Here is a 16,764-nt window from a genome sequence, read left to right as displayed (position 1 = left end):
TTGATTAGGATAATGTTGGAATTATTCCAAATCTCTATCACACTTGACGTCGTGGGGCAATGCGTATAAAGGGCCGCAAGCATTTCAAGCGTAATATCTCCTCCATCCTTGAAAAAAAAATCGACTGTTATTCCATCTTCTCCTGCTACATTTCCCCGTGACATGGCTTGAAAGGCCCTTTTAATTTCATCGCTAGCTATATAAGGAGCCTCTGTATCTGGCTCACCACTACTTGAACCTGGCTGCACTGGGTTCTGTAGAGGTCAGCATAAAATTATTCTGCTGTTTTTATTATACCGTCGAAGATGTTCATGACCTTAGCCTGCTTATTTCTCGCTGCGTACATCTTGCACTGTCCTACATCAAGTTTTCTTCTTACAGATTTGAAGCTGTGACCATTAAAAAGTGCTTCTTCAATATTTTCGACGTTATAATATCAAATATTGCTTATTTTTTTTTCTTGATAACTTTTGACAGTTAAGCGAATTCTGTTTGACCTCTTTAGTTATACACTTCCATGCTTTGTTTCTTTCTTAGATGCTTTGTTACTTGGGAGAGCCTACCTACTGGTTGCCTTGCCTCCCATTTCAACCACTACTACTGCAATCAGTATAGTTACGGTTTCATTCATTACTTCTAGGTTATTCTCATCTTGATGTTCTAAAGCTGAATATTTGTTCGCGATCACCATCCTGAATCATTGTGGTTTTTCTCGTACTGCGTCTAGGTTGGCCCGTCTCTCCCGGACTCATTTTGCTCTTCCTCTCTTTAAATTGAGAGCAATCTTAGACCCAGTCCTATGATCACTACCTTTTACCCTACCTAACATTTTTTTCCTGCACTATGCTGGGATCGGCACAAAGTACGACATCTATTTCACTTGTTTCTCTATTAGGGCTTTTCAAGGTTTGCTTCCTGTTGCTACGCTTCCTGAAAAAGGTTTCCATTATTCGGAGCTTATTTCTTTCTTCGAATTTTACCAACACTTGTTCTCTAATGTTCTTAGAACTGATGCCGTAGTTGTCGATTGCTTGTTGCCCAGTCTGCGTATATTATCCCAGGCAATGCATAATAATTCTTCAAAGAACCCTGCTAAGCTAGTCGCACTTAAGATGGTTTGCGTGCTAAATGTTGGCATGTTCTGTGCCAAGTGGAGGCCTTTCCCAATCCAAAGATCCTTAGAACCCTTTGCCGCGTAGCAGGTCTCACTGCCGCCTTGGTCAGGTATTCCTTCAGCCGTTGGGGAGTGAAGACCACGGGTTAAGGGAAAGATTGATGAGAGAGGTAGTGGGGGATAATGCACCAGCGAGACGAGCTCCTGTTCTGGTTTTGTTGAAGCCTTCGTTGAAGCTTAGTGGGCCTTCCTAATTTGGCTGCACCTGGGCTATAGTAGCCCCCCTGGCTGTAATGGAATAGACGACAATTCGAACTGACGATCTGTAGAATAAAATCCCTGTGGTCTGCCTTTGCTCCGCCGATTAAGCACGCCGATAGCCAAACCTATGAGAAACGCGCCGCGTTATCCTTCTCACTATGCAAGTCGAGCGTTTCGGACAGATGGCGACTCCTTAAGTCCTGGCCGCGAATAGTGTGCCTATATTTTAAAAAAATCAAATGTTAATGGATTAACGCTGTGCAAAGAGATCCATCGATCGAAGGAACTCTGCCCAGATGCTCCAAATGGACGTCGCATCCGTCGAATAGTAACATAAACTTGACACTGTTCGTAAAACATATATTGGAGATGTGTACACCACAAGCACTGCATCAAAGGGAAAATTGCAGCAAACGTACGAAGATGACATATTACAACCCTAAATTATTGATTTAAAACAAGTAAGTAGCTTCCTTGCCGCCGGCGCTTGAACATTCACCGGTGTACAACACTCGCGCGTTTACAACATGTAGAGAAAGCACGTTTACTCGCCTGTCGCCTGTAACATTCACCGGCGTACTACACTTGCAGATTTACGGAATATTGCCGACAAAGTATTGTCATATTGCAAAGACGGCAAGTTCAGTTTCGTTGCGGCATCGTCGATGTGGTTCTTGCAACGTCGTCGTTGGCGGGGGAGGGCCTTGGGCATTTCGACGAACAGCAACCGTACCTCTATCGGTTGCCGCCTTTGATTTTCCGGATGTGGGCTTACGGACCGGCCACGGGCTGGTCCTGTGTACGGTGGGCGCTGTAGCGACAGGTAGCGTCCTGGCGAAGGTGAACGAAAAAGACATCGGGGCCTCCATTGCATTGCGGTGATGTCAAGTGGTCGTTCACCAAGCTGTGGATGTTGATGGCGAAGCCTCGTAGTCCCATATGACAATATGAGCATCGGCGGTAGACGTGACCCGCTTCTCCGGAGTGATAGCAGAGCGGCCGGTGGTCGGGAGCGCGGAGGGCGACGTGACGGTAGGCTACGGTGGAGAAGGTCATCGCTTCATGCCGTGTCGTCTCGGTGTCTCGACACTCGAAGTGTGGACGCCGGGCAAGGGGAGGGATCCTAAGGCAGGCACGATGCAGCGAGGTAGGCGTAGGAGGTCGCGCAGAGCATGCGTGGCAGCACGCGATGGCGGTGGCCACGCGGCTCATGCAGCACACGCCGGAACGATGTGCAAGCACGTCCGCCCACGTGGAGTCGGGTGCGGCTGGCGAGGCGAGGTCGTCGGAGCGAAAGGCTGCGTGACCTCTCTCATCGACAGTCCGAGCAAAACTCACAAGGACGAAGGCCTCGGTGCGGCCAAAGAGAACGTGGACTTTGTGTAACTTCTCCCTTTCCCTTCTCCTTTCTTCGATCTATCTTTTGTAAATAAACCAGTCTCAAAACGGATCCCAACGAGTGAAGTTCCTTCCTTCGAGGCTCCTGCGTGCACGGCCGACGCCGTCCACCTTAGTTAACGCGCAGCAAAAGTTAGCGGAGTCGTCAAAGAGCGACAGCAATTAGAGTCAGCCCAAAGGCGCGAGCATTCATTTACATTTTTTGGTGCCGAAACCCGGGAATACTTCGCCTGCTGACATCGAAAGCGCCATGGAACGACTACAGAAGAAGCAAGCTGCCCTCGGTACAGGAACTTTAAATGAGTACTGGATCTCCTCTCTGATGATGTTAGCCACTGAGGCTGCGCGCCGAATCAACCCGGTGAAAAGTTTTTGCTTCACAGCATGCACGAGTATGCGAAATTTCTTGTCCTCACACATGTTCGGGTCGGCACGGCGAACAGGCGGTCATCTCTCCGGTTTAATTCGTAGTGTTGTCGTTCGGAAGCTGCCTACGCGATTCCAGTATCGCTTACACCCTCTCTTTCCGGGTGATGCTCATGAAGGTGTTTAGGAAGGCGCTGCGGAAGAGATCTCACGTTGTCTGGCTGAACTCGTGTTTCTATAACCACGTCCTGGTGGCTTCTTCCAAGGAGAAGTATACATGCCACAGCTTGCTCGGAGTTCAAGCTGTTGTATGTAGCGGCCGTTTAGTACCAGTATTCCGGCTGTTAAAACGATGCTCGGAGGGAGGCCGGTGGCTCCCTGGGCCGTTGTAGGAGGATGGAGGACACTGGGGTTGCAATTGTGGTTGTTGACATGGCCTTGACTTCAATGGCCTTCTTGAGAAGAGGTCCATGCTCCGTTAGCAATTCTTGCGGCCTCCGGCTAGCTCGCAGGTCTGCGGCAACGTTGGCGCTGCATTCGTGGTTCGGGCTTGGATCACGGCTTTGCGGAGGAGTCCGGTACGTGAACGCAAATCACCTCCACCAGAAGCCATGTTGTAGTGACGGAGAACAACACAATAGCGAAATCTGTGACTCACGAAATTAACTCTTTATTGGGCGAATCTGTGTCCAGAAAAACAAGCAACAGTCAAGCACAACGATTGCGGCGAGCACAGAAGGCGATCGTCGAAAAATCTGATCCATGGGTCAAGCGCGTCGGCTTTTATACATGATGGTTCCAGCCTAATCGCTGGTTCCCGCGCTACTTCCAGAAAGTACTACACAATTCGCGTCGCGTATGCAATCAGAGTACACAGGGTTTGATAACAACAAACAACTGATAGAACCCTCCAAAACTTTCGCGAAGCTTCCAATATCCAGGCGCGTGCTGCTCCAAGCGACGACATTTAGCATTTGTTAGCCGATGAGAAGTGATCACCGGAGAAATATAAACAGGTAAATGTCAATACGCACTTTATTCGCTGGTCTTCCCTAGCACTACCAAGGTTGCTAGCTAACATTCACCGGCTTTGAACATTTTGCAGAATACTACCTTAAAACATAAATTGTTAGTCGCGAGTCTGCAACAGCGCTGACAGAATCACAGCCGTATTACATAGGCACATAACGATTAAGACACCGGCTCCCAATCAGGTTGAGGTTGAAGCTTGTATCCGATAACCTGCTCAACGCGAAAAATGACTGGCCAAGGCGTTTGGCTATTCAACGTGAGGTCACGCCTAACCACAAGAGGCTCAAAATGAGTCAAGAAGTCTTTCTAGAAATGTGCTAGAAGGCTTTCTAGCAGAGATATGATCACAACAAGTCGCATCCCTGTTCTCAAATAAAAGAAATGTACTCTGGATATGGCCCAGCAAATTTTTGCGGGCGTTGCTTCAATGGAAATTGCACATGAAAGAAGCTAAAAGACTTGCTCATTCGCCGTCGCTTTAAATGCGGTAGATCTTCCGCGAATTTTGCCGGACAGTGACGAGGATGTCTTCAAATGGGAACCTGCTCACTTTGGACAGAGTGGTGGCCACGTGGATGACCATCCCTGGATGTGACTGCGTGAGGTGGTCAGACTCCTGCAGAATGGAAGCAAGTGTACGCAAAAGGTTACTCCACTTCGGATGCATTTTTTCAGTTTCCACGCAGTATAACAGCAGAGGAGTGCAATTATCAGATTAGTAGACTTCAGACATGAATACATAAAATTATATCACCGATAGACTATACGCTCTATAGTCGTGGCGAACCATCGGATAAAAGTGACGGGCCGCCTAGGTGCAACCACGGTCCCCCCCCCCCCCCCTTTTCAAATTACACGTAACACACAATCTTCCGTTGTAAGTATCTCTTAGTGCGCCGTCCATGTCCCCATCTTTCTTGCCTTTGAAGATTTCCCCCTCCACACTGAAATGTCATTGTTACTTGATTGTGACGCATATCTGCTTTTCACCTCTGCCAGAAATTGCCCGTGCAAGTCATTGAAATAAAATGACTCGGGACTAGCATTCACTAAAACTTCTTGCGCTAGAATTGGTGGCAAGAGAATTTTAGCGAATCATTATGCGTGACACATCATTAGCGAAGCTGGACATTAGCTCTGGGTATTGTCTGCAGGTGAAGCACTTCCTGCGTCTAGGAGCCTCGGGCATTAGCGTAGCACCTTCGAGTTTCAAAGGGAGAATCTGAGCAACATCTAGTAAGGGAGAGACAGCAAATATAAAAATGCAGGGATGTTAACCAGGACTGAGCCCGGTTGGCTACCCTACACAGCGGAAAGGGAAAGGAGAGGGAAAGATTAAAAGAAGAGAAATTCCACTGGGGATATCCATCGCTCATTCACTCAGTCCGGATTACAAACGGTTACTCACTCGGGTAGCTTTATCAAAGCAGCGCTTTTGTGCCCTTTTGTAGCTGCGATACCCCATCTATCAAAATTTTTGTTTTGTACTCCAACATAACGCGTAGGTCGCACCACAATTAACTCTTCAGGAAGAATGGGGTACGATAAGCGAATAAATTCGCGATATGTAGTAGCGCAACGGCGCACTAACTTGTTATAATGAGTTATCGTAAACGTGATGTGAAAGCAGCCAAATTTTATTGAGCAAGTGATCTCGTAGCTCTACCTATAATAAGCTGCAACAAAAGCTATGTGGTGGCAGGTAAACATTGCTACAAAGCTAGGAACAACCTACATTCGTCAGTAGGTTCTCATTACCGAAATAACCACGACTGGAGTTCGAGGAATAGAAAAAATGGCTGTGGCTTAGGTAAGGTTAAGCCCAGGATGCGAAGCATACTAGCCTTTATTTTAGTTGTTGAACCACTGTTTAGCCTGGTGAACTGCTGTTGCTTGGCTATATTTGGTTCGGCTAGACGAAGAAACAACTCATGCGTTACTCTGCTTCGCCTTCAAGAGTGGAACGCGACAGCGTTCCCGTCGGCCCGCCAAGGGGTGTAAGACGACAATGGGCTACGGCGCAGCGACTACGCGCCCCGCATTGGACGCGGTGAGCGTCGAGCAACGCAGCGTTCGGCGCGGCAACGAAATGTGCGCCTGAGCAAGAGACGCACGCCTTTGAAACAGCTCGTTTCTAAGGCAACACCGCATTCACTAGAGGCGATTTTGTACCGCTTTGAAGCATCGTACTCGTGGCTCAGTGGTAGCGTCTCCGTCCCACACTCCGGAGACCCTGGTTCGATTCCCACCCAGCCCGTCTTGCAAGAGTTGAGCCAAAGCCACTTCTCCTCTATCGTGATGTCACGGTGTCACGTGATTTCATGGCGACACCGCCGCGCCTGAGGAGCTGGGTTGAGCTCTCGTAATATGCTTCGCATAAAAAGAACTTCTTGCAACAGCGAAGTTGTGACACCCCGTGTACACAGGGCCGCTTTAGTTAGCCGATAAGAATAGTTGGTGATGATACAATTCACGCGTACGCTTTTCGGGAGGAAGTACGGAGCGTCCGTCTCCAGCAGCAGACGATCGAGGAGAACCTTGGGGCCGACCTCAGCAACAGCACTAGCATTGGAAAACTCCAGAAGAGGAGTCACCCCGAGGCACAGGTTGGGGAACGTGTCCATCCACAGCTGCGCCTCGGTCCAGTCTCCCGTGAAGCAGTGGCGATGGATGGGCCAGTCAGCAGGCACCACCTGATTTTGTGAGAACACAGCAAGAGTGAGCTTGCACTGACACGAATGACGCTACGCTCGCGTGGGTGTCACGTGACAGAATCCATCGTGAAGATGAAATTGCTGCTGAGGATACGCATGTAAAAGAATGAGCTTCTTGCTTTGTTGCATTAAAGAGAACTGGCCCCGGTTATATTTAAGCAGAACGGAGGCCTGCGTAAAACCAGCACCAAACCCACCGTTAACTAATCACAAATTAATTAATTAATCACAAATGCAATGATTCGAAACATGGATTCGGTAGCCCTAGCGAAAATCACAAAGGTATTTAATAGCGAGTGCTGGGCCAAGGGAGACTTGCCCCAAGAGTGGAAATTGGCTAAAATAATCATGATCCCCAAACCAAAAAAGAATCCCTCGATTGATACACTACGGCCGGTGTCGCTCACGTCCTGCCTAGGTAAGCTCTATGAAAGGGTTATCCATAGCAGATTGCAGCGATACCTGGAAGAGCGGAGCTGGTTCCCGGACTCCATGATAGGATTTCGCGCGGGTTTATCTTGCCAGGACGCGTTCCTCCTACTTAGAGATGAAATTCTAACTAATATACCGTACGGCGACGAGAGACTAGTCCTAGCACTAGACCTTAAAGGAGCATTTGACAACGTCTCTCACGCCGCAATATTGGAAGAACTCGAACTCGCGGGTTGTGGTGAGCGCACATACAATTACTTAAGAGCGTTTCTTTCCAACCGCGAGGCGAGCATCAGTATTGGCCAAATCACTTCGGATTTATTTAAAATGCCTGACAAAGGAACACCTCAAGGAGCTATATTATCTCCTCTTCTCTTCAACATTGCGATGTGTCGACTCGCGCGCGATCTGGATCGGATACCCGACCTAGGTTACACGCTCTACGCAGACGACATCGCGCTGTGGACGAGCAGAGGTTCACTAGGGGATAAGGAATATACGCTCCAAAGTGCAGTATTAGCGGTGGAGAAATTTTCTAGATGGAGAGGCCTGAAGTGCGCACCCGAAAAATCTGAGGTTATCCGGATACACGCGAAAGGCTACAAATCCAGAGGATCGATTAACATCGTGGTTGAGGGCCAATCAGTCCGAGAGGTACCCACGATGCGAGTCCTGGGTTTGTGGCTTCAGAGCGACGGGAGAGCACTACAGACACTCAAGACCCTCAAATCCACAGCCAACAACATAGCCCAAATGATACGTCGCGTGACGTATCGAAAAGCGGGAATGCGAGAAGACGATACCCTAAGGCTCGTACAGGCCTTAGTGGTTAGTCGAATAACCTATGGCTTACCGTACCAAATCCTGAACAGGGAGGAGGAAAAGCAGGCTGACACAATAATTCGAACCGCTTTCAAAGCTGCTCTGGGCCTGCCTAAATGTACTTCAACGGAGCGCATGTTAGCTTTGGGAGTGCACAATACTTTCGACGAACTGAGGCAAGCCACCCTGATGCGACAGAGGGAGCGCCTCAGCTTCACAAAAACTGGTAGGGCCATATTGGCTAGACTCAATATCCCAGCATACCCCATTTATCTCACAGAGCAGGCCGTACCTCTCCCTCCTTCGATGAGATCCAAAATTACAGTAGCCCCAATTCCAAAGAATATGCATCCAGAGTACAACAAAGAAAGGCGCAAAGCACGTGCACAACACATTCAATCAGCCTACTCTAACAACCATAGGTACAACACGTACTACACGGACGCAGCTCTGTATGCAGACACGACCGGGCAGCGCTACCAAAGGAGGTACGCCCTGGCAGTCGTGAACGCTGTCAGCCAACAGCAAATTACCGCGTCGGCCACGGCGGGATCCCCAGCCTCGGCTGAAATATTAGCAGTGGCGATCGCACTCGCTCACGCGGAGCGTTCGCAAAGGGACTCGGTCGTGGTCACGGACTCCCAGGAGACATGTCGCATGTTTCTCAAGGGGCACGTGACTGCGGCTAGCCTCGCGATAATCCCGAAATCCTTCAACCACCATCATCGCCTACTCTGGTGCCCGGGCCACGCGGGGGTACAGGGGAACGAAAAGGCTAACGCGTTAGCTCGAGGGTTCACTAACCGAGCGACGGCGTCCTCTTCTAACCCCAACCACCCGCACTACCCATCACAAAATTCCATCAATTTAAATGCCAAAGACATCCTTGCTCATCAGCGTGGAGTCCGAAGAAAATACCCGCCGCCTCACCCACAACTTAACGGGGAAGAGGCCGCCGATTGGCGTAAAATACAGACCGGGGTGTTCCCCCATTTAAAATTGCTAAACGCCATGTATCCCACTCGTTATAGGGCCAACTGTCCTTGGTGCGGTGGCATACCTACCCTAATGCACATAACCTGGGAGTGCACTAAGCACCCTCATAGGCCAAATACCATTAGGACAATGGAGCAGTGGGAGGCACAGCTCGCCCGCTCCGACCTGGCAGGACAAAAGTCCTTAATTAGCCAGGTCAGGCAGGCGGCAGAGGCCAGTGGGGCCCTGGACTGAGAGGCTCCGACCACCCCTCCTTCAAATCTTTAGAATCACAATAAAGTTTCTCTCTCTCTCAATCACTAGATCCGAGTAACGCTACATGCAACAGCAATAATGAACCCCATTGTTGTGTATGTTTTGTTAAAACGAAAGAGGGAGAGACATTTAGGCGCCATTTTTATTGGGTTGAGCTTCTGCAGATTATCTACACAATATAACGAAACACGAGGAGGCCCGTTGAGACCCCTGACGTCAAGTGAAAACTTCACGGCTAAGAACTCGAAGTTACACTGTCGGTTGTGTATTGACATGAACTCTACACAAGAGTGAAAATAAGGTTATTTTTGAAGGACTTCTGCAGCAGTCTAGAAGGTCCTTGTGATTAAGTGAAGCTGATAAACAGTGTTACAAAGAGTCCATCTTACCTCCTTCAGGATTCGCAGGGTGTCCAGTGAGGAATCCCTCAAGTAGATTACAAGGGGCAGACGATCATTCCTTGCAAGCTGTAGCTGCCACCGTAAGATGCGTTATTGCATCTGATGATCGCACTGCCTGCAACGACCAAAGATTAAGGTAGGCGACCGACTCACGTGAAAGATGCACCCCCTTTTAATTAATAAATACCGTTTGTTTTTATTTTTCGTGGTCTCTGATGCACTTCAATGCAACCCAATGAGCGCGATCATTGAAAAACGCTTGGAGAACATTCACTAATTGGTCTCCTAAAAAGAAAAAACAACAAGTGCGAACGCAATTTAGCATTCTGAAGCCAAATCAAATGCGCTCACAGGCATACAATAATATAAAAGCTTCGACAAGGGATTGAATAACGCTTCCCTAACCTCCGAATGTCGTAATATTCTATAAAATGAATTTCATTGGCTGCTAAGACAAACTAAAGGGAAAAAACCACTTCCGTGCATACGTTCATCTCCGTAATTGCCGCCTATGGTAAATGTATGACGGAGAGCATTCACTTGGTGGAGAAGTCGAGGCCTATTTCTCCCAAGGCGACGACGCTTCGCTGTTCGAGCGTCGCGATCATGTCCTCCTCGTCGTAGAGTTGGGCCACGTGCGGGTGGCATCCAAAGGGTCCGCACGCTCCTTCCTCGCATAGGAGTCCCTGCCACAGGTGGGGCTGCGCAGAGTGCAAAACAACGGTGTCGAACACAACTACGGAGATGTGCGAATATAAGAAATGTGCGAAACAAGGAGAAAGGCGACTAACCGAAGGGCCCGATTTTCATTAAGCATATCACAAGAAGCCAACAAACGTTGGCACCAAGGACAACATAAGGGAAATTACTTGTACTTACTAAATGAATTAAAGAAATGGTAAAGCATTGGAAATTCAAGCGGATTAAAAAAAAAATTTGCCGCAGGTGCGATGTTCTACCAATTGGACTACTGCGGCGGACTTTTCCTACGCATTTACTTTCTTGGACACGCACACGCACACGCACACTTATCATCTTGTTCTACAATGATGAAAAATAGAGAAAGATGGAGGCACATATCGAACATATCCTGCAAGTTAGGTAATATTCTCCTTGTAATGTGTGGCAACGATTTATACGTGTAGTTTAAATAGTCATTACCACCGTTCAGAATCGTAAAACTACGTGCCAGAAGAATAAATCGGCACAAGGAACTTTCGTATTATGGCTACTGTTTACGTGGCAATGGCCAACACAGGAACTTCCGACATCTCTTCAAGTGAGCACGTTATCACCACTTGATTGGCGATAAGAGGTCGGTGGTAGGGATAACGTGCCCTCACCATATAAAGGAAGACTTTCCCTATAAAATGTTTAAAAAAGTAGTACCTTCTTGAAAGCGGTTGGGTCGCAGAAGATGGCCGCGCATCCATTGTAGCATTTGGCGAATGTGGACCGATTCTTCCTCCGAAACTGGGCGTAAGATCCACGGTGTCCTGTTTTCCAGAAAAGGAAGTCCAGGTGGCAATCTATCAATTAGGCCTACTTTGGAGGAGAGTGCGTGGCGTCAGCGTGGGTGAGAGATCCTGGAATGACTGTCGCTGAGCACGGGAGTTGGTGCCCTGTAGGCAAAGCAAAAAATACCTTAATTTATTTCTCATGTTACTTAGGAAGGGTTTGAGACAGATATACTGTCTTACACACTCTTGTGTTTCATGTACAAAAAACAAAAATAAAGTAAAATAGCGTTAGTAACTTTTGAGGCACAGACGTTTGAATGAAACGGGATACTTCGAAATAAGCACTGCGGCATGTGTTGATCTAGGTATTAAGGAATACCTTACAGGCTGTCAAGAAGATGGGAAACTCGGCTTACATCGACGTAAAGCAAGTATTGTTGAAAAATCAGGATTTGCTATGGCATCGAGCTGCAATAAATGTGAACCGCCGTGCCTTCGCATGCCAACCGTATGTCGGCGTGTTCCTGCAGAACACAAGCGAGACCCGCGAATGTTCAGCGGGCGTGGTAGCGTTTTGCTGGAATGGCGCAAAAGCGACAGGTTGAGATTCAGTAGTCACATTCGGTTTAAAAACGCAGACAATAACTAGCCATCTTGCGCTTCAGTCCAACTTTGGAGAACGGGATTCGATCTACCAGGTTAAGTACCAGTTGAAGTGGGTCACAGCGCCGCCAAAGATGCAAAAACTAATGCTGGACAACGCAATTCAAACATAGCGTATTGTATTTCTCTGCTCGCAGACCACAGCAATTGAAAGTGCAGTACCAAACTAGGGAGGAAGCGCAAGTAAGAATTGCGCCAATGTGCCATAAATCTAGCGCACAGGAATACCGCGTCAGTCTCCAAAAGCTTTATCGCATGCTGAAACGACGCGTCTGAAATAAATGGGCATTGACGAAATCGCAACGTCTCACACGCAGGCAGTGCTGGCACAAAGTGAGTGAAAAGTGACGCACTATGCAGGGAAGGTTAAATGCGCCATTTCGCAACAACCAGCACCGCGGCTGCGCTCTCAGCTGCGCAGCGTACAGGTGATCGACGCTGTGTGTGATGAGACGAAATAATCACGGTGAAGTGTACACGGACGCTTACGCTATAGCATTCCGTAATGTCTGAGTGCTTCGAGGAACGAGTACGGAAACAACCTGCGCACCAGAACGTGCGGGAGTCTAGGAGAAGGCGTAATGCACTGCTCGCGTGTTCCCCTTGTGTGTCTGCGGAAAATCACGCGCATAGAGAGAAGTCACGAGTTCCTAGGCTGGGTAAGCCCTTGGAGGGTAACTGCCGTACATGAACAGCGATGGAAGCAAATCGCAAATGGTCATGGCCGTACACATATGTGCGGTGGCGAGCGAACGTCTTAACACAAAAAAAAAAGCGGGGGGGGGGGGTAGAAAAGAAATGCCATTTTAAACGAAGCGCCCCTCCGGAGGCGCTGCAAGCTTCACTTTTAGATAAGAATTCTGAATGTGCGACCGTGCCTTCGCTTCCGCGAAAACCGATTTTTTTTTTTTCGCGGAAGCTTTATGCTGGCGGCCTGCGTAGTAGTTTGCCCTATAGTTGAGACAGACTTCTATAGTTCACTGCGGCATGTGCTCACAGCCGCACTAGCGCACTCGTCGCGAGTTCCATTCCTCGGCACAACTTGCCGCCACTTATCACTTGAAGCGCTCGCCCTCATGGCCCGTTATGTACGCATGCTATTACTTCGTTCACAGACGGGCGCTAAACAAACCAGCGAGACTGCCACGCGTGCATTTTTTTTCTTTTGCGAGACGCGCGATAACCGATTGAATCTTACCTATAGTAATCTAATAATTTGCGAGCGCAATTTTCTCGCTTCCTTTTTTCCGAAGGGTTTGCGCCGTTGAGTTTGCTTGTGGACGCCCACGTGGTATGACTCACGCTGGGGCCGCGCGTCCGTATTATTTAATCAACGACTTCGTTTGCCGTTCTTCTGGCCCTCTGTACGGAAGGTGTCGTGATACGCTACGTACAGAAGTAGCGTGAGCAGCACGGGCAAAGGTAAATACTGGCCATACGTCTTATTTAGTTACAATCAGGAAAGTAGCTCCGACAACGTATCAGGGGAAGAATGTACAGGCTAGAGTTGTCGGCATTGTAGCGCATAAAGGTTCCCCATGTCGCGAGGCAAGAACCGTAAAAATAAAGTATAAAGTTCGAATAAAAAATAACCAGTATTCATTTAAAATATCCCGTGAAACCCGCTATTAAAGTTGATCGAGAAAAACACACTTCAATGAACGTCCGCAAGCCGCATCACGTGAGTAGGGTTAGTACCGCTGACACCAGCCACTGGAAGCTGGTGCCAAGAGGCACTCTGGAGCGTCTCGTTAATTCCATAAGACGCTACTGCACACCGGCACGCTTTGCTAAAAAATAAACAAAATTACGGCGGTACATATGACACGACATGGTTATACGCTTCCAGTCATTGTTCAAGTTACGCTTATACGCACTACTTCCTTACGCGAAACGACTGCGGTCAGCCAAGTCCTGAAGCGAAGTCTAAGCTATGCCTAACCTGCAAGTGCACAATCTGGCTTACCATTACAGGGGCGGTAGTATTGGAAGAGAAGACGTTATTAGAGCAGGTTTCCATGAGGCTCTCTAGGTCAGACTCGGTAACGAGTGTCAACGACTTGGACTTGCAGGGCGAGCACACGTTAGCAGTAGGTCGGCTGCAAAAGCGCCGGCGAATAGCGCAGCGCCGCCCCCATTGCAGCATTTATACACTTACGAGGGCTGTCATGTGACGCGTAGGCTGACGTGGACCACGGGAGCACCCCGTGTCCCCGCATACCGCACTGTTATTTGCTGAGAGTGAATAAAAAACAAATCAGCTTGCTGGACTCGATGCGGCGCGCGTGTATACGACTGAATGTATAATATGACGTCGAATTCACCAAGTACGCGGAACAGATTTTATTTTTTACTACTGACAGTGTCGTCACCATTTCGACAACGGATAGATAAACAATAAAAAAGAAGCAATACTGTTGCCCGGTGCTTTATCTAAAAGCGCGGGTGAAAGCTTCGTGGAAAGAGGGACCGTCTGCCGAGTTGTGGCCGGGATACATGGAGCGTTTTCCTCGACGAATTTCGCACAGCAGAAAACGTCGCGTTGGTGTGACTCCCAACTTCCTCTGGCTGGGGATAGATGGAGTCAAAAACCGGCGGGTGCCGCCTCAGTGTGGCCAGACAAATCAAAACTGCTTTAGTCAGCAGGAAATGCACAAATAAAGTTTATATACTCTTGCTATTTCTTTACAACAACAAAAAACACAAGAAAACCCCCAAAACGTCGTGTAAAGCTCCTTCAGTTGCATTTCACAATGTATCAGTATATGTCGTGCTTGTTCAGTGGAGAGATTGCGTTCTAAATAAGCGGTATGGTCGCGCTGTGCGTAATCGGCAAAGATTGACGTACAGACCTGTCTCCACGTTCATAATCTTTATAATCGACCCTTCTATACTATCCCACAATATGGGACGCTTCTGCACCACACAGATAAGCTTATCGTTAAATTCTACGCGATCTGCCTTTGAAGTCATGGACATGTCGCTAACACAAAGTGCCAAGGCCGGAAACAGACAAAAGCGCGCGCGGAAAGCATGTGCCGGCGAGGAAGACGGAAGTGACGCAGGTGTTGGCCAGGGAGCCATGATTGGCTGCCCTTGCTGGCCGCTTACGGCAGCGCCCGACGACGCACGTCAAATATCTGGCGGGTCCTGATCGGCGCCGGCGGGCGTTTCTCTCGACGCCGGGCGTCGAATGCGCGCCGCCGGGCGAAAATCGCAGACTTGCCGCCGTAAGAACGCTCCATGTATTCCGGCCTTTATACATCACTTCACAGTGCAATGACATCCGTAAGCCATGCGAACGCCCGGCTTAGCATTTCCTTCCTTTCCTCCAGGCGATCTCCTGGTCCCCGATCCAGAGAGAACTCAATAACCGCCTCACCTGGTGGCATCGTGGCATACGTTGGGCTACAGGCGAGCAGAAGGCGTCTGTCGCATATACTTTTCTGGACTGCCACAATACCGCTATATTTGTGACGCTCGCGTTTCGCTTTTGGCTTGAATACAGGAACTCTGAAGACGCTGTGCTCTAATTATGTGCCCGTTCTTTCAGTGGCGCATGGGATGCTAACCATAAAAATAGTGCAGATGTCCGGCATAGTATAGTCAGTATACGAACTTACAAAACCCACGTTAGTGCTCTACAAGGGCACGCGTAAACAATAATATGGAGCGGAAGGCCTTAGAATCTGCTAGATGCCTTTTTACAGTCAAGCTGTATATGGCTAGTCGATTAGTCCGTCCGTCCATCTGTCGCCCGTACGCCCAAAACTCCTCCGGCTCAAACACATGCGCATGCGCGAAAAAAGAAAGACAGGCGCGCGATTGGCTGCGCCAGTAGAGATGTTGTTGATCTACGTCGCTGCGTAGGGCGCGTGCAGCAGTTTCTCTCTGGCTCTACAATGGGTAGGCCACGCGTCATACGTACTGCTGAGGAGCGTGCAGCTTTCAATCAACAACGCCGCGAGCAGAACCGAGAACGAGCTCTTCTAGTCCCTGCCGATGCTGCCGTCCGGGAACAAGAACGGGGGAGGGGGGAGGGGGGTTCTGTGAAAGTCCACCTAGCGGACTGTCCATTTCGGCTGCTGCGGATTGGATGCAGCTGTACGAGAGAGGCGGATACGAGCGGTCCTAGCCAATCAGCAGCGGTCGAAATGGACAGTCCACAAGGTGGACTATTAAAGAATACCCCCCCGGGCTCGTGCAGCCGAGCGCAAGCAGTAAATGCGTACCCAGGATCCGGCAGTCTAAGAAGCCGTCGTTTAGTGAACCGTCAGGATTAACCCAGTGATAAACACCACGGCCGAAGAAAGGGGGTTAACCGAGGGGCCCGATTTTTATTAAGCATAATGTAAGAAGCCAACAAACATTGACACCAAGGACAACATAGGGGAAATGAGTTGGTTGCAGATGTAAAGCGGTTAGTCGACTCAGAAAACTCTCGCCAGGCTAGCGCCAACCACAGTAACCAGGGGGAACAGCCTATGAAAAATAATAAAAAACTACAGAATCAACGTGCATTATGCTTTAATAACGAAGCCGTGCTTAGTCATAGATATGTCCATGGAATAACTATAGTTCTCAACGTGCTTTAATATTGTGGCACCGTATTTTCTTCTGGTAGTGTCAGCGCTAGCGTTAAATTGCGTACTGGCACAAAAGGCCTCCGCTTCACGACAACATTCGACATCGGTGTGCTCGACGCTCCTCTTCCGTTAAGCGAAGAGTATTTAATAGATCCGTCACTATACGGGGACTGTAAGACAAGATAGCCACGACGCGGTTTCACAGACGTTTACATGATCATAGGGGTCCGGCAAAGGAGGAGACCGTACGTGTGAGATACTTCC

The 16,764-nt window shown here is 48.8% G+C and overlaps 1 protein-coding gene across 3 annotated transcripts in view; it reads right to left on the bottom strand.

The window, feature by feature from the left end:
• LOC135921180 (putative deoxyribonuclease TATDN2) overlaps nucleotides 1–16,764 on the bottom strand; it is a 60,982-nt gene that overhangs the window by 41,268 nt on the left and 2,950 nt on the right. Inside the window, exons 2-6 of one of the 3 annotated variants that reach the window (XR_010570484.1) lie at nucleotides 11,181–11,413; nucleotides 10,332–10,492; nucleotides 9,780–9,906; nucleotides 6,652–6,864; nucleotides 1,719–4,787 (exon numbers count right to left, since the gene is read on the bottom strand). Coding sequence is in view for 1 of the 3 variants with exons in the window: in XM_065455489.2 (XP_065311561.1) it covers nucleotides 4,722–4,787; nucleotides 6,652–6,795 (210 nt within the window). In the remaining 2 variants the exon portion in view is untranslated. Of the gene's footprint in view, nucleotides 1–1,718; nucleotides 4,788–6,651; nucleotides 6,865–9,779; nucleotides 10,493–11,180; nucleotides 11,414–13,880; nucleotides 14,190–16,764 lie in introns of those variants that run through there. The other 2 variants (XR_010570483.2, XM_065455489.2) reach the window with 2 other exon arrangements.

This window comes from Dermacentor albipictus, chromosome 5, assembly GCF_038994185.2.
Source record: "Dermacentor albipictus isolate Rhodes 1998 colony chromosome 5, USDA_Dalb.pri_finalv2, whole genome shotgun sequence".
In the NCBI taxonomy this organism is placed as follows: domain Eukaryota; kingdom Metazoa; phylum Arthropoda; class Arachnida; order Ixodida; family Ixodidae; genus Dermacentor; species Dermacentor albipictus.
This window is presented reverse-complemented; position numbering and strand designations above follow the sequence as displayed.